General features: G+C 40.8%; 1 protein-coding gene across 1 annotated transcript in view; it reads left to right on the forward strand.

Moving 5' to 3' along the window:
* Positions 1-2,015: 2,015 nt before the first annotated feature.
* The window catches only part of kcnh3 (potassium voltage-gated channel, subfamily H (eag-related), member 3), an 81,998-nt gene continuing 59,744 nt past the window's right edge, over positions 2,016-24,269 (forward strand). Inside the window, exon 1 of the mRNA XM_028433755.1 lies at positions 2,016-2,091. Coding sequence (XP_028289556.1) covers positions 2,016-2,091 — 76 coding nt within the window. The remainder of the gene's footprint in view (positions 2,092-24,269) is intronic.

The following is a 24,269-nucleotide window of genomic DNA, read 5'->3' on the forward strand; positions in this document are numbered from 1 at the left end:
TAATTGAATTAAATACTCAACAATACACTCAACATAATAAATTACATTTTCCTATGTAAGTAGCTTCTTTGCCATCTCTGCGAATCTCTTATGCAAATCTTTGTGTTTTTATATAAATATTATATAATATTTAACGTAGTGTAAACTGAACTATCCAACTAACTATGTGAACCTGTTTGTCCTATAAGGCCATGTGTGGCCAGAGACAGAACCCCACGCACACGGTTGAATGTTGTTGTGTTGCTCTGTAGTAGACTGCTTCCTTTAATGTGGATGTTTGTTCTATAGTTTGCCATATTTGGTGATTGTCTACAGACTATTCATGTAGGATATCATACCATCATGGTTAATAGTTGTCCTCGGACTAAATACCGTGTGGGTCAGCTAGTGGGCAGAGAATTCACAGGGGCATTAGACTATAGCATGATTAAAGCAAGCTTAATTTTAATTTCTGAAATGCCATAGAAGGAGTGGAATCTATTTTGCGTTCTTTACTGTTTCTTGTGTGACAACAGTTCATCATTTACTTTGGTCAGAATGCGTATGTCCTCCTTTGCTGCTTGCTGTGGGAATGCAAGCAGTTATTTTGATATATTTTCTATAACAGTGCACATTTTCTTATAAATTGATAAAGCAGCTGACATTCTCTGGATATGAACAAATAGGATGGTTTGGGAGAAAACTACAGTACTAATAGGTATTCCTTAAAAAAACAAAAACTATAATTTTGTATTCAGTGATATAGCAAAAGAAAAGGTCTGTGTGAGTAACCCTCAGAAGATTAGCTGAGGTTATGTAAATATACCTTGTTAAAGTAAAAATGCACAGTGCATAGTATTGTACAATGTGTTCATCTGATGACGGAGCTGATTTATTTTTTATTACTGTGAGCAGAGAATGGCGGCACCTGGTGGCTCATTTTGGCAATACAGTTTAAGAAGCACACTCAGCTGACCTGCCATACCTTTTACTCAAAATATGACATTTTTGTTTGTAGTTTGTAGTTCTTAAGCAAATACCCTAAATGTTCCGGTGCCTGTTCAGTAGTTGAAAGAGCTTTCTTTGACTTCGTTTGTAGCTTTGCTTTTTCAATATCTGTTTACAATTTGCTAACTTCAATTTCCCTATAACAAAGTCACACCGTGAAAGGGCAATATAAGCTGTATGACCAGAAGATGGCGCAATCTGAATGTACAATGAGACTTGAGCGACGTTCCTGTGTGTCTCAGAACCATGTGGTCCTGAGGAGAGAAAAGAGAAAGCATAATCAACGCGTTTTTTCTATATTTATTGGTCCTTAGCCTTTTCTAAATCAATCTAAAAATCTAAAAACATGTTTATACCTTTCTTATGTATAGCTTTATTTAATTAGACATATACAAAAAGGGCAATTTAATTCACCTGTAAGGGGTAATTTTTAAATAAAAAAACGATCGCAGACTTTGTCCATTCACTCAGATAATCAGAGTGACAGAAAGGCCACCGACTCCTCTTTGTTGTCTCCCACCTCCACTTTGAAACAGGACAGCTTGGCAGGACATGAAAGGCGTCATGTGACTCTGCATCTGCTTTCAGTTGTGGGAAGATAACCACGCAACGAGAGAGGGAGAGAGAGAGAGAGTGCTGAGGAGGAGCTTGCTGCTATAAGATTCCCTCCACGCACCATCAGTACCAAAACTTGCAGTCTCTCCATCCATCCCCATCTCTCTCTCTCTCCTCCTCTTTCTCTCCAGCGCGCTCTCTGGCGTTTTTTTAATTAGATTTTCCGGAAGGTGCACAGGTGCACCCCGCCTGTTAATACTCGCCCGCTCTGTGCTCGTTGAGTTGATTATGGTCACAACCCCCGCGGTGCCAAGGTGGAGCCACCGCGCGTATCTCGGATCGGTGCGCTTCTCCAGGGGCTGGGATGCGCACCGGGCACCTCTCGCTTCCTGCCTAGTTTCGGGTCTGACGAGGAGTCAGCAAGCGCTGGCCCGGGGCGCCGCAGCAGGAGGACCCAGTCGACCCGGAGCAGGATGCCGGTGATGAGAGGGCTGCTGGCCCCACAGAACACCTTCCTGGACACCATAGCCACGCGCTTTGATGGCACCCGTGAGTAACAACAAGCTTTTTGTCACGTAGTTAAAAAAACAACAAAAACAAAAAAACTGCCCTGAAATATATGGTGCATTTTAAGCTCATTAATAGGATTATTCTGAAATATTTTAACTTTAAAAGTTAAAAGATGTTTTTATTTTCTCTTCAATTAAAGGACTGTTTTTTTTTAAATGTGTTGGTCTAAAGTGAACAAGCGTTTCCTTGGAGTTATATATCACCCTGGGCATTCTGGTTTAGGGCCAGCTGTGGTGTAGTTTTATGACCTGTGCTGCCTCCTTTGTGCACCATCCAAGCTGCACTCAGTATTGTCTGCTTAAGGTTCAGAGTGTGTGAGGCCCAGATGATCACACACATGCTTTGTTTCCTTCTGATCTGTGTCATCACACGGGGTCATTTAAGCAAAATCAGCTAAAATGATGCTGTAGAGATGAAGGCAGGATGCACAGACCTTCTTCTTCTTCTCTTTGGCGAGGGTGTCTTGTGAACAGATGCAATGAGCAGCCCATGTGTGTTTGGGCCCGTGCTGGGTAGGTGGGCGGGTGAGAGATGCTTATATTGCGTCTCTCCTCCTTCTGTGTTGAATATTCAGGGCGATGGCGAGTTGTTGTGAATCTGTGAGGGGGGTGAGCCAGTGTCTCCCCTAAACCAGTTATGTGTGACAGTGTGATAGGAAGGATTATGTGACCAGGCAGGAAGCAAGTCGCTCAAAGGCAGATCCTGATCTCACTCAAGATTTTTTTTTTTAAATCGTCTCTCTTCTCCTGTATTTTTGTTTCCTCTCCTCATTTCCCATCTTCTCTTTTCCTCTGTTGTCCTCTCATCTTGGATATACCTCCCTTTGTCTTCTTTTCTCTCCCCTCTGTCCTCTTGTCTTCATCCTTTTCTTCTGTCTACAGGACATTTAAATGCTCTTACTTTGAAAGGCAAAGTGACTTCCCAGTGTTTTCTTTTACCAGCAGTCTCTGTGCTGCATACTTGTTGTGTCATCTAACAGTGTCTACAAATACTTCACGTCTCCAACATTATATCCCTGTAGCCTGCATTATTCATGAGAAAAGGCTTGCACCAGTATCACCCTGAGCTGCACACACACTGACACACAAATCTGTACATCCAGTCATGTAGATTAGCCTTCATCATGTGAGGTAGTCTGAGAGCGTCTCTTTTTCTGTGAGCAGCTAAAACACAGGCCTTCCATTGTGCCGAGGTGCCGATAATTACACAGTTCCACCAGTACATGTGCAGTCATTGTAATTAACACGAATGGATGTCAAGAATTCATGGTGGCCTTTCTGCTTGTCGGAGCTGGGGGTGTGGGGGGAGGGATGTAGAGGGTGTGTCACTGCTAAGGTGGAAGGGGGGTTTGGGGTGTCTAAATATAAATCCATGTTGTTGCAGGCTCTGACAAAGATGCAGTTATGTGTTTTTTAAATGGTGTGACATTAGTGCTCCTCATTAAATCAGACACTGAGGTGAGAACGGGGAAAGGCAGTTGTGCCTGTGTGTGGAGGTGATGGAGGTGTTGTTTCTTAAAAAATATCACTGTGTGTGTATATGTGTGTGTGTTATTTGTTAAAAGGTTTTATTGTCAACTGGAAATCCTGATTGCTTGTGTCGGTATAATACCTGAGTTTAAAGATTAGAGCAGAAAAGGCTGATTTCCAAACATGCTGCCATTACCTGCAGCTTGCAGAAATGGCCTCACAGCTGTACATCTGTGACTCAGGTCCACTGGCTTCTAACAACACTTTCTGCAGTGCTTCCAGTTTGAAGATGCAGAGAAGGTGAGAAATTCACATCCAATCCCTGGCTGCAGGTTCAGGTTCACAATCAGCTTCATGCTGTGGGGAGAAAAAAAGTCAAGCACATCAGAGTGACTTGCCCCCGATTCTACAGCCTTTGTTGAATCAGATGTATGTAACATGAAAATAGGGTGGCTATGCTCAATTCACAAAAAATTTTGTGTATTTACATCATTTATCCCAGCAGCCAGAAGCCAACCTGTACTGTAGTTGGTGGACTGAAAGTGCAGTCTCACTACACACACATCATATTTGTAGGTGTAGAAGGCACCAGTGAGGAATCACTTATCAATGAGCAGGCAGGGAATTGTTTTGTTGGTAATAGGTACCCAGATCCAAACCATGGTCTTTTCCTGAACCTCACCAAGGAATAGTTGTTAACAAATCTAACCAAGCCGCAATTGAAAGTGAGAAACCTTGACCCCATGTGTTTTTTTGGCACGGGCGGTCATGGTCTGTGTTTGTGTGAGGATGTGGTAAAATCCTCTGGTACAGAGTCTTTACCCAGATAAACCTGGCTTCTGGTCCGTCAATAAAAAGATGTGCTTGACTGCATGAAGGTTTCTAAGCAATAATCTATCTATAGCAAGGATCAATGAATAAATATAAAAACACCAGCATCTGCTCTAAAGGCAATAAGCCTAGTTTATTGATTTGTCACTTGACAGAAGATGTATATTCCTCTCTCCATAATTTGTAAACTGATACATTTATTAATCTATCCTATACTTTCTCTCAGTAGGTTTTGGAAAACTGATGACTATTGTAGCCTAAAGGATTTATTGATAGGTTGAAAATGATTAGTTGATTAGTTGCAGGTTCAATTTGCGCTTAAGGTTCCTGGATCAATGTATCCTCACCTGACACCTAATTTACCCTGTCCACATCAGATGATCAGTCAAAATGATTCTACCCTTCTCATCCACCTGTATTGGACATTTAGAATTAGGTTGCATACACACTCTTAAATATAGGCTGGAAGTGCTGCATCACACTGCCGTTCAGACATCACAGCTTCTGAATCATACACTTAGAGGAAGGTTATTATTTATAGACCCCTCTCATAGCGACTGCTGTAGCCAACACCTCTCAGAGCAGCATGACAAAGAGAACACACACATATATGCACACAAACATGCTGTAAATACATTTGTCAAATGACTAAGCACCATGTGAATTGATGTTTATTCCTTCTCATCCTGCAATCAGTACAGGGTTCTCATTAAAATCCTTATTTAAATTTGTTTAAAATGTAGAAATTATAGTACAGAGAGCAGAAGTCATGAACCTCACTGCTTAGTTCAATCAATGTTCTTTTGGTGCTGCTGCTGTTCCTTGGAAAATGAGCAGCAGCTGTGTGGGACTGCACACGTCAATTGGTCCTATTAATTGAGTGGGCCTCGGCTCGGTCCTAATCAGGTTAGGGTCTGAGCCCTGCTCATCATATGGTCATGTTGGCCCTCTTCATTGTCAGCCAGCTTTTTCTCTCATGCTTCATTTCACTCCAAGACGAGGTTTAAGCACAACATAATGGATCCTGATGTGTCATTAAATCTCATCAGCGTGCAGTTATAGATGAAGGCGTGACCTGTGACCAAGAAGTTAATTCATCTGGTATCCTTTATTAATTTAAGCCCTTATGTCACCAGTTTGTTAGAGAAGGGTTGAGGAGTCCTTGAGTTGCACATTCTGCTTGTTAACAAAAAAATTTAAGAACTCCTAGTTTCGTCATAGAAGACTGAGCACTTCCCATTATTATTTTAAAGATCTCTCACTTCAATGTTCTGTCTTGTCACACATTACTTTTACTTTGCCTCAAAGCCCATTTGCTCCATAGAAGTGAGGTATATTACACTCTGTCTCTTTCTAGCAGCTGAGATAAGTGTCAAATTGTCTGACAACGCTCTCTCTCCTCCTGTTTCCCCTCCTTCACTCTTTCATTAGTTGCCTCCCACCCTCTCCTCTTGATATTCACCTCATTCTGTGGCTATGTGCATATGTGTAAGTGAGGAAATGAGTGTTCACAGTTCCAGGCTGCTAGGAGAAGTCACCTCTTCCCTGTGTACTTGTGTTTCTGTATCCCTGCACACCCGTGCTTGTGTGTGTGTCTTTGACAGCACACATTAGTGGTGAAGCATCGTCATGTCTCAGGTGTACGTTCCCCCTCTCCTGGCCTTTTTGTCAGTCAGGAATAGATTGTAATGTTCGGCCTAATAGTGGCCAGGCTGGTCTCGGTATTAGCAGGATGCTCATTATGGTTTACAGCAAATAAAATGAGCCATGGTAGCAGCTCTGTGAGGGTGCGTTCAGGAACGGCTCAAAGTGGATATTAGCAAACATGCATGTGTAGCAGATACAGAGACTCATATGGTTTCTTCTTTCTAATTTTAAACATGCTCTCAGTTCTTGCATGATATTATAGATTAGCCTGTTCAAAGGAGCACATACAATACTACCAGCCCTTTCTCAGTAAACAAATGATTGTCACGTAATGTTTACATTCTGGTCAGGTGGCATGATCATGTGAATATAGCGCATGTCAACTCTGCGTTGTAGTAGGAATGACAGAGAAGCTTTATGAGGTTACAGCCAGTGTTCCACGTTAAGTACGTTTGATGAACAGATAGTATTTTAATTATTAATTGATTAAATTCTGAGTGCCTTAGCCTGCCGAGCTTCAGGTTATACCAAGTATGAGCAAAGTGGCACTCAGTGTTGTGTGAGGATGTTGGTTCTGAGAAAATCTTATGGGAAAACAGATGTAAATAAAACACAAAGTGAGGTGCCACATGAGAGAAAAAACAAAAGCACAGGGCAGAACGAGTCATGGAGCCGTGGAGGCGGTGGAGACGCAGTCAGCACAAGGTGTCTGAATTGGAGGTGAGATTTTAAGCGCCAGTTTTGTCAACATCAGTAGCATGCTGGATTAGGTTTTATCCTTGTAGACCTTTTAGCCTTATTTCCATTGATTCTCTCCTCAGTGTTTGTGAGTATATACAATTCACCATGTGTTACTGCAGCTAATATTGTCACCAAATGCAGTGTTTGTACTGTAGCTCAGCCTACAGGTCATAATCTACCTCTTGTTATCAACACTGGGTGAACAAGGAGCAGCAGAAGGAGAGCGATATCAGAGGGGAATGGAAGCAAAGAGGAGGATAAACATGGATTGGTGGGTAATGAAAGGATGCTGCATGCATGATCAAAATGTAAAGTAGGAAGAGGAGGGTGGAGGATCACGGTTTATATACATTTCAGATAATAACAGGGTGTAGTTTTAGGATATTGTTTTTCCTGCCTCGGGGGTGATTCCTGTCATTTTGCTGATCTTTACAGTACATTTATATAGGTGTAGTGCCAGAGCCACGTTGTTTATGCCCCCTGTTCTCTGCAGCTGGTGACCTGTGACATGCCTGCAGGTACACCTTCTCCTTCAGCGACCTTCTGCTGCTGTTTTACTGGTTGTGAATCACAACACATCCCAGTACAATGCCTGCTGTATTAGCAATATGGACTGTGATTGGGAAGGACAATTAATGAAACTGTTCATTAGGTAGGCTCTCAAGCGCGTTTATAATCTAGAAAGCTCTCAGCAAAGTGAGAGCGGCGTTATTGAGAGCTCACTTCATTATTTCTGAATTTAACCGTCTCCTTTTTGCACTTAGCCAGCAGACAGATTATGAAGTTGATAATCAGTGATGAGAGAACTCTGCTCGCTTACTGAATTAGGTCGTTAACAGATGGATCATTTCCACTGTTCAGAAACAGCAAGGCCTGTAGAGGTTGTTTTATTTTGCTTAGTAACACATTTACACGTCCCTGAATCTTTCTGCAGCAGGCTGCATTTATGAAGACTGCGGGTGCAATCAATAGCTACCCAAACAGTCATATATTATTTACACTGACTGTCTGTTTAAAGGGATCAATATGGATGCTTTCACCACCCACCTGCTACCGGAGTACATTCGTTAGACAGAAGAAAAGGTATCGCCATGATACAGTAAGTGTCAGGGACCACTGTCTGAAGAATATTAGGTAAACAAACTGCAACCTGAAACTGAAACCAAGCTACAGTATAAATCCAGCAGTGTTGGTTACTTGCAAAGGCAAATAAGGACAAACCAGGCTTCAGAACAGATTATTGAACGTTTGGATTTGGTGTTCAGTTTCATATTCTTGGATAAAAAACATGGACTTTGCTTGAGAAAGTTTTTCTTATTCCAACAATATATTGTAATTATGTTTATGAGTTGTTAATCTCATAAATATTCAGCATGAACTTTCAGTGCCAACACAACATGATTGATAGAACCTATCAAATGCCAAAACAGACGGAGGTTATGATTATAATTTCTCTGCTGCCAAAAGAAAAAGCTCTTTATATCGGAGCTAAGTATCCAGTCAGAGCTCCGAGAGCTCTTGAAATGAACCGAAGGAAACAAGTGTCAAAATGTCAAGTTGTGTTTTGTCATCTTTTCTCCACAGTGAATCATTCAGTTGTGTGTGCAGCAGCTTCTTATAGACCAGCAGACCTGTGTTAGACCCCTTTTACTCAGCAGCTTGTTATTGCAGCTCTGGCCTCTTTGCACTGTATTTTGTGTCCTTTTCTACTCTAATCTCCTTCGCTTGCGTGCAGCTGTGGATGTGCAAGTGGTGAGATTAGTGTTGTGCCTTTTGTTCATTTATAATACTACACATTATGTTTGTGTATGGCTACTGCAGGTTATACATGGGAAAGGTGCACACAGTGTTCACAGATTTGATGTATTACTTTGTCTCTCGTCTACTACTTGTGCGGTACTAGAACAAGCGATCAATAAAGTTGATCAGCTCAGTTGTAGTGAGATAGAGAAACACAATAAGCAGGTGAACTGAGTGACCGATCGGATAAGGGAGGCAGTGAGAGGGAGATAGTTAGGTATATAAGCAGACAGAGCCACAAATAAACACCAAACCAGGTGGTCAATGAGGATGTCACCGTGTGCGTAAGAAAAGACAGGAGGAGAAGCACTGAGCCTGAGACTGTAATAGCAGTAAATTAAAGTGATGAAGCCAAAGTGACAGACTGCTCTGAGGTAATATGTTCAAATAGGAAGCAGATGAATCCAGACTCCAGCTTCATTAGACACCAGTCTTACCACATTCTCCTGGAACAGGGCTGAAAAAGCAGCTATTACAGTGTCTTCTCTTTTTATTGCCTTTAGCTTTTATATTCATGTGTAAAATTTTTAATTATTTGTTTCAACCAACTCTGGATCAAACATTTAGTTACACAAATTTATCCACAGGCATGTATCTCATAACCTGTGGTATCTCAGACTGTTATCTTAAATGGGTTAGGGTTAGGGTCTAAATATTTGCAACACATCATTGATGCCACAAGCATTAAAATTTGTCTTTCTTTTTCCTGGAAGGATGCAAATGGTAGATCCTTCACTGTCCAAAATATTCCAGGAGTTCTTTTTTAGAATACAGGAAACTCTACAATCTGGACCCTAATGGTTAATTTTTAGGTCACTTTTAAAACTTGTGACAAAATGCCAGATTAATTAGTAAAAATGACAGACTTGTTTTCAGACTTGTTACAAAGCAAATGCCATATCACCCATCATCACTGGAAGTCAGTCTTGTGGAAGCATCAGTGCAGCTGTGTACATTTATCCCACAGGTAGTGAAAGACATGTTGGTGTACCGTACTTTTGGCCATATAACATAAGTCTGACTTCTCTGCTTCTTATTCCTAAAAGCTGCTACCTCAAGCTCTGCAAACTACCAGAGCGCATGCAAACAGTAAGCTGTGCCTGCGAGCATCAGTGACAAATCCCTCAGTCTACTGTACATACTGTGGAAGCCACACAGCTTAATCCACTCATCCATACTGTGATTTCTTCATTTCCAGCCATTTACATTCATATGTGCTCCATGTCGCATAGAACAAGAGAGTGAACTGCTTTGAACTAGATTCCAAACGCTCTGTGATGTATGAGTCACCACACCACTGACCTACAGATCACAGGGCGTGTGCATATTTTCACCTGATGAGGTGAAAACACAGTGTGCAATTGAGTAATGTAGCATGAAACAGTTTTTTTATTCTGACAGGATTACCTTTAGAGACAACCTTTTGTTCGTGTCATGTTAGCCTTCATCTGTTTACAGCTACAGTACCAAAGGGAGTTGTGGTAAGATGTAAATAAATCAGCAGATGGAACCTGATGGCTCCCAACGGGCATCGTCCTGTCTCTCGATTCGAGGGGGGGCTCAACTATAGCCACGGGATATTATTCTGACAAAGATGCAAATATATGCATGGACAAGGACAAGAGAAGTGATAAGGAGGCAACAAAGTTAAAGTCTGAGAGGATCAGAGAGGTGTCCTGAAACAGTGTGTATACAAAAAGTTTCACTGGAGGCTTCCAATGTCTACATACAAGGCAAAATTCAGACTCTTAGAGTTATATACTGTATTTTTTAAACTCTGAGCCTATTTTGCAAATAGCCACTTGGAGATTGGAAAGGCCCATATATGTTAAATGTCCAATATTATGGATCCATATCAATTTAACAGCAAGTTAGATGAACACAAGTGCCTCAAGAAAATCAAATAATCAAAAAGTTTCATCTATTTTTATTTGCATAGTTACATTGTCAGAGTTTTATAGCTTTTGTAGTTTTCCTTTTCCTAGTAGTTTGTTTATGATAAAGAGAAAAAGGAAGACAGTAAGTAAATTTAAGATCTCCTTGTGGCCAGATAAAGCACACAGAGTCAATCTGAGGTTAAAAGGCCCTGCCTTAAGGGGCAGGAGCTGGCAGGGTATCGTGGCATATGGCTGGGAGGGGAGTGAGACAATGTGCAGGGCAGTTGGAATGTCTTCAGTCAGTCAGCAGACAGTCAAACAGACACTCTGTCAGAGCCAAGTGACCCAAACAGGACTTGGCTGCGAGTGCCTAGGGACTGTCAATCTACCTCCAGCCTGCCCGCTGAAGATGGCGGGGACCCCGAACAGCCTTTTTTCCTGAGTTCGGCCTCAAAGCATCTTTTTAAAGCATGTTTCTGTGTGAAAGGGCTTATGTTTTATTGAGCTTGTGTTCATGTTCATGTGTTTGCTTTTGGATTGGTAGATGACCATTATATTGGATCATTAGCCCATCCACTGCTCTCCAGTTAGCCATCTCTTCCTGCTTTTGTGTAATTGTAGCAAATATTGACTTTAGAGGTGCAGGCCTGTCTCTCTCTCTCTCTTTGTAGCATCAAAAGGCCGGTGACTAAGCAATGCTCTAATAAAGAAAACAATTCTGTTGGATATGGCAGGGCTCAGGGAGCGGCAGCTGGTCAGAGAGCAGACACTGGATGCAATGGATGGAGTGTGTTCACGTTTTTTTGTGTTTTTTTTACTTTGGTGGTTTATTATTATTTATCACATTAACACACAAGTACAGTTTCATAGATGACTCATAGACAGAGGTCATAACCTTTGCAACCTCAAAAATGGGCAGCCATCATCAAAAGAAACTTTGAGTGTGTTGAGGCTGCTCATCATAGCTAACCTGTGGACAAGAAGAGAGACAGACATGTTGAAAACAAGCAAACAAGGTCAAGAGGTCAGAGACTCTGAGCAAACCATCTGTGTATGAGCAGTGTTGGGGAGTAACGGATTACATATACCGACGTTACGTAATTAGAATACAAAATATGAGTAACTGTATTCCATTACAGTTACAGTCTAAAGAGATGGTAATCAGAATATAGTTACATTGTTGAAATCAGTGGATTACATGACAGTACTTTTACGTGTTTATTCACTCTGCTGGATGAAACAAGTCACGTAAAAAGTCACTGTCTTCTTACAACAAAGATCTTATTTACAGCAGATGTCTGACTTTCTCCTGTCCGTTGTCTCATTGTGTGGTCATATACATCTGTATGGCGGTGAATAGTCATTGGAGTGAGAGCTCTTATCGTCAATACAACATCTTTGATCAAAGCTAAAGTTTTTGGTTCAGCAAACTGGACAGAAAGCTGCGGGCGACAGAGAGGACAGTACAGCCGAACTGATGGGGTCAGAGTCTAAGGATGAAGCGCTGCATGCTCAATTAATGCTCCTCCGTCATGATGCCGGTACACTGTTAGCGCCACTTGAAGGAGTGAACTAGGTAGCTGTTAGCTGCTAGCTAACGCCATCCAAAACTGAGGCTGGTTAACATTTAAGTAGGAACGTGTCTCTTGCAGTCAGGTAGTTTTATACGTGGTAAAATGAGTCAGTTTTATGTACATATTTAACTATTTTTTGTGTGTAAAATGACTTTGGGTTACATTGTTTAAAAAATATATTCTGACATCATCATGTTCTGTTTCTCTAAATAGAAGAACATTGAGGTGAATCCAGTCAGCTGGAACAGTCTGGACAGTTTCTATTGAATGTTTTATAGCGTCCTCTGTAGTAAGCAGGGACTGATCGCTGCATTCAGTCACTTAAAATGCAATTCAATGTGTGTGTGATCCAAGTATTCAGAATCTGGTACTCAGATTGAGTAATGTAACGGAATACGTTACAAATTACGTTTTAGGGCATGTAATCTGTATTTAGTAAAATACTTATTAAGTATTCTTCCCAACACTGTGTATGAGGTGTCACAGAGGACCACCTTGGTGCATCCCACTCTTTCAGTTTTTCTTTTTTTCTTTTTAAGTGAGACTGGGTTGCAACTGATATTTCCATAATGTTTATTTATATATGAATATTTGCTAAAGAAAGCACAAAAAAATCAGTATCACTTGTGTATATGCTCAGTGTGCGCCCAGTGTCTGTGTAAAAGAGATTAAGTTGTAGGTAGAGATGTGGTCCAAGAAGCCGCTCTGGTCAAAGACTCTCTGGAAGCTATTAATCCCTGAGCTTTGACTGAGCGCACCGACAATCAGCCCGCCTCACAATAAACGATGATGGGGCTTCATTCAACTGTGTTTGTATTTACTGTATGTGAGTTTACCCCACTAAAATATGCAAATGTCGATATTTGTGTATGTACAGTGCAGTTTAATTCCTCACCTACAGGCAGGTGTTTACTCCGTCTAATCCCAGCTGTCAGCTGCAGGGAGATGCAACAGTGACTAAGTTAACTCCACTGTCAAGCTAATTAGCTGTATGTGTGAATCCTCATTTGTGTTTGTGTGTGTGTGTGTGTATGAGAGACTTCAAGGCATTTGCATTGTGACCACCTTTCTTAATATAGCCTGCCAGAGTCATACGATTATGTAATTATGGCATTGTGTCAGACTGATGAGGGAGAGTTTTATGCATGGTTCTCTTTTCTCCAAATTGCTGGAGAGCTACAGGCTTTCTGTCAAATTAATTACAGCTTCATAATTATTAAAATGCCAAACACGGCAGTGTGTGAAGAATGACGTGTCCTCCCTGTGGAAATGAGGAGAAAAACGGTCACTATTTATTTTCGGTGTGACGAGATTTCTGAGCGAGAGGAAGAGGGATTGATTCGGGTATCGATTGACTGATTTGAGAGAGTGAGGCAGCTGCTTGGCTGTAGTGACTACAAGGATAATGATGGTAGATTTGCTGCACTTGTTGAATGCTGTTTCTACCTTATCAGGAGAGTTGGAATTCTTATGATGATTGTAGAATCTGTCTGTGAAGTGTGATAACAGTAACACAAGATTGCAGCAATTCTGAATAATCACCACCCTTTTTACTTCTGTCTGTAAATTGTCTTCTTATTTACTACTGACACAACTGTCTGAAAATACCTTTTGTAGCAACTGCATGACCTCTGCTTTATAATGTGTGTGGAGAAGATTCACCTGTTATAAGATACAAGGACAGATATACATACACTGTAACCTGGAAAGAAAGACAGACAGGAAATAAAATAACGACACACAGAGAAATAAGGTTATGTTGTCACATAGATTTACAACAGAGAGAAACAGACAGCATGAATAAGATAAAATAAATCTTTATTAATCCCAAAGGAAATTCTTTTCAGAATCAGAATCAGAAATACTTTATTGATCCCAGGGGGAAATTGCTTTCCAGGTGCTCCATGTATACTCAAAAAACAGGTTAGAAATATAAAATAAGGTAAAGTAGTAAGAGTAAAATACAAATAAAACCTAATAAATTCTAAACATTAATAAACATTCAAGTAAAATTCAGGCAAGTGAAGACTGATAGTCATATATAATACAACAAATACTGTGTGCAGTAAAATCTTGTCTACAATAAATCCAATATGGATATAATTACAAGACAGTGTGTTAGATTGTCTGATTTGCCAGAGGTTACAGATTACACATTAAAATAAAGAGTATAATATAAATATAATCCAAATCAAAAGTACATTTGAGCAGTAAACAGTATGACTGTACACAGCATATGTTATATGGCTGTAATTTAAGTGATGATAAGGTGCTAAAATAAAATACCAATATAGACCAGTGAAGGGTCTGATATTATCTGATCTTATAGCTCTTCTCCCTACAGAAAGGGGAGGAGTTATACAGTCTGATAATAATAAGAATATCTGAATATAATAAAAAAAATCCAGAAATACTCAGGACACCCAAGAGGATTTGAGTTGAGCTTGCGCACCAGTTGTGGTCAGAAACCTTCACTTATGTTTTGCACCAATTTGAATATGAAAACATCTGTACGCCTTTTTGACTTAGAGTGAGGTGCAAGGGCTGTAACAGGTGAGTAGCAGAGGTCAAACATTAAAAAGCTTTGGTGTCAAATGAGCCAGAATGACGGCTTTAACTTACCATGAAGCAGCCTCTGTTTTCTCTCTGGGTCTGTCTTTGCTGCGGTAAGCGTCCCTCTGATTATTTTACATGTAATTGCCGGCAGTATGTTGGTTCCTGTTTTTGAAATCTTTTGATCAAGAATTCAGAGCACAGATGCCAAATTGTAATCTTCAGCCAATCTTCTCTCTTCCACAGTGCCCCCCTTCCACTTATCTCTCATCAGGCTGCACACATTATTCACAGAACATCCAGCTTTGTGAGTGTGTGCGTGTGTTAGAAAGAGAGGGACTGTTTGGTGACCTTAGCAAAATATTCTCTCAAATCTGAAAACTCCACTGTACACAGCTGATTTAACTGTGGCCTGAAAGAAGGGCACATTTTAATGATCACTGTTTGATTTGTGGTATAAAAAGTCTGTAGTGCAGCACTGTCACTAGCAGCTTCGGTGTAAACACTTTATAGATTCAGAATGTATTTGAGACAATCAAATGGTCATTAAGAAACATACTGCAGACCAGTGAAGTAGATGAATGTGAAGGTTTCAGACAGAACCAATCTACACAGCTCAGAGTAACTGTGTACTGTTCACAGAGGAGTCCGAGCCCTTTATGATGTCCTTCTGTGCTACTTAATTTTAAAGCAAATGGGTGAAAGAGGGACAGATGGACCAGACACTGTTGTCTAGCAGATGCCCAGACATAACCAGACCTGTATATGCAAAGCTGACAGATAGGTCTGGATGGGAACATGAAATATTTAGCAGCAGTAAATGGAGGAGGAGGCAGTAGGTAGCATTCTCTGTCATGCCGAGACCGTCGTGGCTGCTTTTCGTTAGCATTCATTAATATTAACGGTGTCACTGGCCTGTTCTGTCACTGGAACATTAGTCTCTTTGTTCCTTTGCTGCTCCTTCTGTGTTGTGGCCTTGTAAGTCAACAAGGTGCTGGATGTTGGCTTTTGATAAATGTGAGTGACAAATTCTGGATGAATGGAGGGAGAAATGGAGAGTCTTTGTGGCCGCTCCCCCCCTTTTTTTTTTATGGACTTATGGACTTATAAATGCTGAGTGTGTACAGAGCAGTAAATATTTTTTTTAAACTGAGAAAAGGGTCTGTGGCATTCCAGACGTCTAGACATCCAGAATGCACTTGCTGCTAACAGCCGGTCATTGGTATCAAGGTGAGGTTAAACTCATTCTGTCTTTCACAGCAAACTGGCTTTGGTAGGTTTTCTTCCTGTTTCTTGTATCCAGTACTCCTCTGTCCTTGTGTGGGTTTCTATTGTAAAATATTTGTCACCCAAAAGGACACAGCAGCTCTGCACTGTTCTGCTTGCCAGCCGACAGTGTGTAATTTTCAGATGTGGTGTGTAGTTTTAGATGCTTTAGATTTCTAGAGTCTAGCAGATGATACGTTAGCGTTTTGGTGGTAAATGAATGGGGAGGTGTGGGAGTGAATGGGGAGGTGTGGGAGTGAATAGGGAGGTGTGGGAGTGGGCTGCACACACGTTCTGATGATTCTGATGAACTTCACACTGAATGTTCCTTTTTTCCTTGATGACATATTGTAGGTTCAGTGATTGGCTGCTTATCTGGGCTTCAGCCTTGTGCTCCTCTTTCAACCCTACCTTGAAGCAATGAATTCTTGCAGCATTGTCAGTCTAGGTCAAATCTGATGCCTACATTACTCCAACACAGTCCAGATGTAGCCTGGATGTCTGGAGTTGGTCTTGTTGGTCTTTTCTTGCTTCTTTAGTCTAAACAATGTGAAGACAGCGATGGAGGGACAAAGAACATGGTGCCAGTGTGCCCTCACAGCCTGAGACAGTGCTAATGCTAGAGTCCATGTTGTGCTCCATGTGACCCATTCAATTCTATGTGGCCGCTGCATGAATGATACATACAGACAGAGGGGATGTACTGACAGGGCGAACGACAATAGCAAAGGGTCGATGTTTCTGCTGCTGTGTGTTGATTCCTCACAGAGGAGGAGCTGCTACCTGCTGGACTGTCGGTGTAAAAGAGGCTGTGTGAGCGTGACAAATGGTTGTCTTTGTGTATTTATGTGTATGAATCTTCTCTGACAGTAGAGGTGCAGAAGTCATCGTTTCTCATGTGTAGTTTACTTTGTTTTGGTAAATTGTCCATCTGAACGTAGTCGGACCTGTCAGCTCTGCACAGCAGTGACCTGTGACGACCTGTGACATCCTGTCAGCCCGCACCTAGCCTGTCAATTGGATAAAATAAACTGTCCTTACCAGTCAAACAACAAAAGAGGCATGTTTTTCTATGGGACTGTAAAATCTTGAGTTGGAGTTGAGCATTGAAAACAACATAGGGAATTAGATGGTCTCAGGTTCTGCCAAGAGGTTGACTTCACCTCTCTAATGATCAGTGGAATACCATGAACTTCACAGAGGTTAGAGAATGGTCATTGCTCTAGCTGCGAGGAATACTTCATGTGTGCATGTGTGACGTGTGGCAAAGCAATCTCTGTGTGTCTGTCTTTCCACTGCTTTATTTATAAGTCTGTCTGTCCACATCATTCTGTGCCTTTATGAGCTGTATTAAAGTCCTGTCTGCCTTTCTGTCTGTCCATCTGTTTATCTGTTCATCTGCCAGTCTGTCCGTAAAAAAAAAAAAACGTCACTCTGTTTATCCACCTGTCTTTCCATCTGTCTAATTATTATATCTGGCTGTCAGTCGTACAGTTGTACTGCTTTGATCGCACAACAGTAATCACTGAGGCTGCACTGTGTGAGTCACTGCTGGCACATTGTGTGTCCATATGGCTTATTAACATGTGTGTGTGTGTGTGTTTGCTTCTTTAGGATGTGTGCCCCTTATATTCTGTCCTCTCAGTCTTTGTAAACAACGATACTTCACTTAGTTTAAATAATAATCACAGTTATGTAATTTTTCAGTAACCAATATTATTCTACCCACTTGGTCCCCAAGCAATTTTAAAATCATTTTACAGGTAGCTTTAATATTAATTTTAATATGAATTCTTTTTTCCCCTCACGCTTCTCTGCTCAGCTCCTGAATTGTGACTCTCAGTCTGAAGAGTGTTTTTCTTTCCACCTTTTGGAACAAACTCAATAATAACAAAAAAAATTATGACAAGTACGTTTGTAGAGCACTTCTTCAAAAATAGTTATCTGAGATAGTTGAAATGATACCTTACCTTTTCTAAGATTTAGGCAGTCACACCTTACAGGATGCTAAAAAGCATCCCGTCCATTAAAAACAGTTGAAAACATATGGAAGCTGTAGAAAAACCATAAGTCTCAAGAAAAACTATTTTTCCATGATACTGTAGTCGGAGAATGTACCCGTTAAATGAACTCTGTCTATGAATCGTCACTGCTGCGGCAAGGTGGCCCCCCTTATATCTAAAAAAAGGTTACAGAAAAAAACAATACTTACAGAGTCTGATTAATTAAATCCATCTCCTCCTGGGGTTGAATGATTCAGACTGTTAGATTGTTCTGTGTGTTGCAGTATTAGCAGCCTTTTTTGTTCTCTACAACTTTCCTTAGTTCACACACTGAAAGTCAGTGTGTGTTCCTCTCTGTTAATTTGTCCTCACCCTATCCTCCATCTGCCACTAGAGCAGCATCATGCCTGTCACTTTAACCCTTCATCATGTGGCCTTAAAAAACTATAGTACCTCTTATTTTCGGCAAAACATTTTATTAATCGAGGCATTCTCTTGGTTGTTATACACAGTATCTGTACTGTTATGTCACTCAGTGCTGGCTCAAATAAGTGTATACGGTGTTATGTAGTGTTTAGTGATGAAATAAACAAGCAAATAAGCTAAGCTTAGCTGGCTAATATACAAATGGCAGGCTAGCTGATTTAGCACAGGAGTCCTGTTAAATTAGATGCCTTTATTCACTTAATGTTAGCAAGTTGAACACTTAAGCAAGGCACTCACATCAGTACTGATTAAATACAAACATCATATGTAGATTCTGCTCAGTGAGGCTGCATTCACTGTTATACTAAAAGATGAGTAAAAAAAGAAGTTTTTATTTAATTGGTTTTTAATTATAGCACATTTTAGGATATGACTTTGTGAAAAACATTCTGATGCTGCCTCACCGCCTCACATTGTTATGCTATTATGTTTCAAGTCTCTCTCTCTGTTTAAAGACACTTAAATGAAATAAAAGTCACTCACGTTATTTAAGTTCCTGTTTGTCTGTTTGTTAGATGAGCCACATTTACAGCCATAAATCAAAGCTTTCTGCAGTTTAACTGAGTGTTTTTGTCTCACTACAGGCTGTAGTCAGACTTCTGGGTTAGTGTGAGGTGTCACATCTTAATTTGCAACACTTAGTCATTTCAGACACACAGACAGGCCATCTGAAGTGCAGCTTCAATAAGAAATGCAGGGTCCTTTGCCAGCATAAGAGCAGTGTGTGTGTGTGTGTGAGTGCTTGTAGGCTTTTGTGAAGTGTGTGATATAAGAACAGACAAAATGTATGCGGTCATTGTTAATGTGCTCACAGCCATCTCATGTTTGGTTCTGTAAGAGGTGAGTTGTGACACAGGGCAGTGGTGCAGCTCGTGTTTGTGAGCGTGTGTTTAGTCACCTACATAACAGAACATGTGTGGTGTTTTAATGTGCATGAACCTGAAAGAGACGTAATGGGGCTTCGATGGTGTTTGGCTCTGCCTCCTGATTCTGCTGGTGGATGTGTGTTTTATAATGGAAAGAGGAGCGCTGTAATGTGTGAAATATGTAATTACATGTCTAAACAGCAGGTAACACGATGGCCATGAAGCACAGGGCCTCTTGACTTGACAATTACACTGTGCTATCCTTAGGTAAGCAAGCAATTCATCCACACACAGACACACAGCTTCATCAATTAGTTAAGCCTGAAAAGGAGCACCATTGACGGGCTGTCTTCCTCCCTCTGTGTGTTGCTTATAGGAATTTTCTAGATCAATGCCCAGAGTAATGAACCAGCCTTATGGACACACAACGATCTGCCAGGTCAATACAACAATAGACATCGAAGGCCTGTGTGGCAATACCCATTTTAATACACCCCGAGTCACACTGAGCGTACACATGGGGAGTGTTACAAAACCATGAACAGTCACATGGGCAGACACCATCCATCATAACCTGACAGAGGCATGTATTATTAACACCATGAAATGTCTCCATCACTGTAAAATTGAGTGGAGAAAAATGTTATTTTATTTCTCTCACTTTATCTCTGGACTTGTCTCTGTGCTGCTTTCAGAAGCAGCTGGATTTCTGAGAAAAGAACCTCAGAGAAGAAGTTAGACCACTGTGAGGAACTACCTGTAGTTATGGCATTTTTTAAGCTACAATGACAACAGTGAGAAGTAATTGGTTGAAGTTGGTTTGTTATTGACATGTCTGATGCTTTCTTCAGTCACTATATAATATTATTTTGAAGTATTTGAAGTATTAGTATATAAGTATTAGTATATAAGGGTTGTCACACAGAGACCCAGAGGGAACAGGGCAGATTGGCCCACACTCCTCCGCGATAAATAAGTTATTACCAGTGTGAAGAACTTACGATTCTAATTAGCAGTGTGCATCCATTACCTGAGCCAGTAGCAGTGAAATGACACTTCAGGGAGTATGGGAACTGAGGATGGACAAAAAAGACCAGATGCATAGAGAGCAGTTATTGTTAGAGTAAGAGAACATTAAATGAAGGCTTGGGTTGTGCAGGTGAAATACATGTTCCATTTCACACAGGCTTTGTCCCATAATACAGGCATAGTCTGTATGAAACCTGGGACCTGCATTTCAGATCAGCTGCTCATTTTCACCTTCTGTCAGAGTGGATGGAGGCTGCGGAATGACAGCAAGCATGGAACATGTGTCAGACAGCTGTCAGTGTGAATCATCCACTAATGACTGCAGGTGTTGACATCATCCGCAGGTTAAGAAACTGTCTGTCCTTCCAGCCATGTTAACATGATGTAACATTTTCAGCAGGAAACACTGACATTGTTGAAGGGTTTTCATCAATCAGCTCCAGTGTCAGATATGTGCCCGTACATCTCAGAGGAAAGGCTGAATGTTTAATGAAAAAAGTAATTACCATTGATCAAGGTTGTCTGATAGATCATTTGCTTCACAGTAATTAGCCAATACACCACACTGAAATGCCATTGCAGCACATAAACATGAATTTATATGTATTGGAAATGGATACAATATGTGACATTTAGATATATTGATCTGTGACCAATGATCCTACCTAAAAATGTCACGATATAATTTTAATATGTAGGTTCTAAAACACTTTCCTGTATGTTATGTATGCTGCACAGATACTATTCCCATCAAACACAGACTTCCACCCTGTCAACTAGGAACTCTCCTTGGACCTTTTTGCTGTGAGGTTACAGTGCTAATCACTACAACACTGGCAAACAGGGCTGTTGTGAGATGAGTTGTTTATCCAACGTGGTCTTCTTTGAGGCCTGAAGAACAAATGTGAGGTTAATTCCTTCAGGAGAAGCCAGGCCAGGCTAATTAAAGGCCCAGTGTCAGTGCTCACTGTGATATTAATGAGTCTGGAAGACTGCGACTGGAAGCTTCATGGCTATTTCTGAGATAGAAGGAGAGAGTAGGAGGGGGAAGGGGGTTACCAGAGAAACCTAGAGGAAGCTTTCAGAGAACAGGAGGACCAGATTAAAGGTCCACACACTGATGTTCAGCTGATAAAAGAGGTGTGTAAATATTCTGTGCAGTTTTCTTACTCAAGGAGTAAGAAAGTCACAAACAAAGATCTGCAGTGCTCACTTTAGTAATTATCAACCTGCCCCTTAGGTTGAATTAATAAGGAATTTATACCATTTAAAGACAACACACATAGAGTACTTTATCTAAACACACACACACACATACACACACACTAATGAGTCTAAATTTATCAAACCAGCACACATGCATGTGTTGGAACAGTGCAGTTTAGATAAGGAAACAAAAGGCTGCCTACATTGCAGCCATTTTTTCCAGCCTTTAACATCAAAGATATTTGAACATTTTATGAATTTATTAATTTTACAGAATCTCTCTGACAAGGTTAAAAAACATAAATATATATCTTCATTAGATTTATTCTCAGAAGAAAACTCTTCTTCTTCTTTTCAGATGCTGACAGATTGGTGTTAGAGAGCAGATATCAAAAAACTATATCAAAACTATATAATAACACCTAATAAATAATGTAGCTTCAGCACGCATGTAGAATGTTTTGGTTGTTCCATTCCTGTATTGCAGACTTAACAGCTGATAGCTAGTTACTGTGATTTGAAGATGACTAAATGAAGTCTGGGGTGAGGCTTACTTCCTGAGCATGGACTGATGCATGATTCAACCTAAACCCATTTAAATGTGCAGAGTGAAGTCATAGGTATTATGTCATAACACTATGCAAATCATCCAAAGCAGCAGATCTTCTTAATAAATGAAGATGACTCGTGAAATAATTTCACTTATATCATGTAAAAAATATGTCACAGTTTGGTGCTTGTTTTTGATGAGACCTTGCGGCGTTATGGACAGTAGGGTAGGTGTTTCTGTTTTGTTGGAGAGTCTCTTTGGTGTTGAGGTTATCTGCTGCCAGTTTGTCATTGTTTTGTATCTTCAAGTGAAACATCTTTTGTAAATGCAGAAGACTGCACAGCCTTGGCTTAAGTGAAGTCTGTGTTTGCTTTCTGAGTGTGTTAAAAGTTTGAAAAGAAAGAATCTCTGGAACTCTCAGACATTTTCTAGGAATCCAATCTGTGCTGTTGCAGATGACTTTTTTTGACAGACAGTTATCGCCTCTAGGGAACCAAAATATCAATATTTTTCTGGTCCCACAGCCGTAGAAGCCAACGAGTATTAGTAGAGCAAGTGCAGCTCAACAACATTTTAAATCCTGATTGATGACAGAAGACGTGCAGAAATAAATGTGGTTGTTTGTACACTGGAGAAACTAAACAACCATTCCACAGAAGAATGGCTCAGCACAGGAGAGCCACCTCCTCAGGACAAGACTCAGCTGTTCACCTCCACCTCAAAGACAAAGGACACTCCTTTGAGGACAACAATGTTCACATTTTAGACAGAGGAAAGGTGGTATGAAAGAGGAGTCAAGGAAGCCATCTATGTTAAGCTGGAAAAACCTTCCCTTAATAGAGGTGGTGGCCTCAGACATCATCTTTCTACCACATACAATGCAGTGATTCCATCCATTCCCAGGAAGTTTGCACATACTCACAGAAAGAACAAAGGGCTGTCAACCAGTCCCCCTCCGGCAGTTTCCTAGTCGTTAGCCAGTCGTTAGACACACCTGGCCCAGTCAGCCAGAACATCACAGGTAAGTATGGAAACATTTAGTGCTATTGTTTTTAAGTTTTTTTAAGTTTTTTTCCCAGACCCACCCACATAGGTCTGTAACCACATATAAACCATGTTTCCCCACCAAACAGTTAGAACTGATGAAGCTGCTTGGATGAGCAGCGAAACGTCTTCAAGAAAACTCTACAAGTCCAGACGCCTTCAATCTTCTTTACGTATGATGACCTGGATGACTGAGAATCTTCATCAACATACTGCCAGTGATGCTCTAGGATTACATGATTACCTGGAACTAGCTAGCCTATCTAGCTACCTCCTGTGGTTGTATAAACATTGTTCATGTAATCTAGATAATGGTGGAGAAGCTTGTTGCAAATTTTGATCTGCCAGCTCCAACATGATCTGCTCTATTTTAGTCAACACAGAGATGAAGCATACAAACCAACAGCACACATATAGACCTGTGTAGATGATGCAGGTATCAAAATTATTATCAAAACAACTACACACATCTGTTGTTTTTATGTAAAGGGAAAAATGTGGATTTACATACCCATGCACACAGTAGCCCTAAATTTCATGCTGGCAAAGCAGCTAAAATGGCCAATGATTTGCTTGCTCGCTCTTGTGCTTGGATATATGAGTTTGTGGTGCGTTTGTGTGTGCATGCATGCACAGGCAATATAACCTCTGCACAAACCCACATGATTGCTCATTACACTAAATGCAGCTTCTTATCAGTGAAGTTGTGCATTCAGGCATAGTGACCAGGTCATCAGTGTTTTAGAACCACTCAGAGCCTGTAACACACTCAGTGTGGAAACCCACATAGGACTTTGGCTTCCATAGAGGCCTTAAGTAAAAGGGAGGATGTGAAGACACCCAGATTAAAACATGAGATAACTTCAGACAGATGCTTAACAACATCTGCTGCAGTTTTTCAGGTTCCTTATCTGTCCTGCCTGCTCCATCAGCTCCACCTTTTGTGTGCTATGGTGTCTGACAGTCAGCACAGGAGGAGGGGGCAGCAACAATAGTGTATCTATGGCAACAAACCACCCAAGGGATCAATATACTGTTGTGTATGCGTGTGTGTGTAGCCACAAATCAACAGGTAGTAATGACAGTAATCTGAGCTATTTCTTCCTCATGGGATGTAACGAGGAAACAATGATTCTTCATCTCTTGAAATTAAGCTAATATGAGAAACAGGAAGTGTTTGGTGCCACTTAGACCAAAAATCACCTCACACATCAG

This window comes from Parambassis ranga, chromosome 21 (assembly GCF_900634625.1).
Source record: "Parambassis ranga chromosome 21, fParRan2.1, whole genome shotgun sequence".
Taxonomy (NCBI): domain Eukaryota; kingdom Metazoa; phylum Chordata; class Actinopteri; family Ambassidae; genus Parambassis; species Parambassis ranga.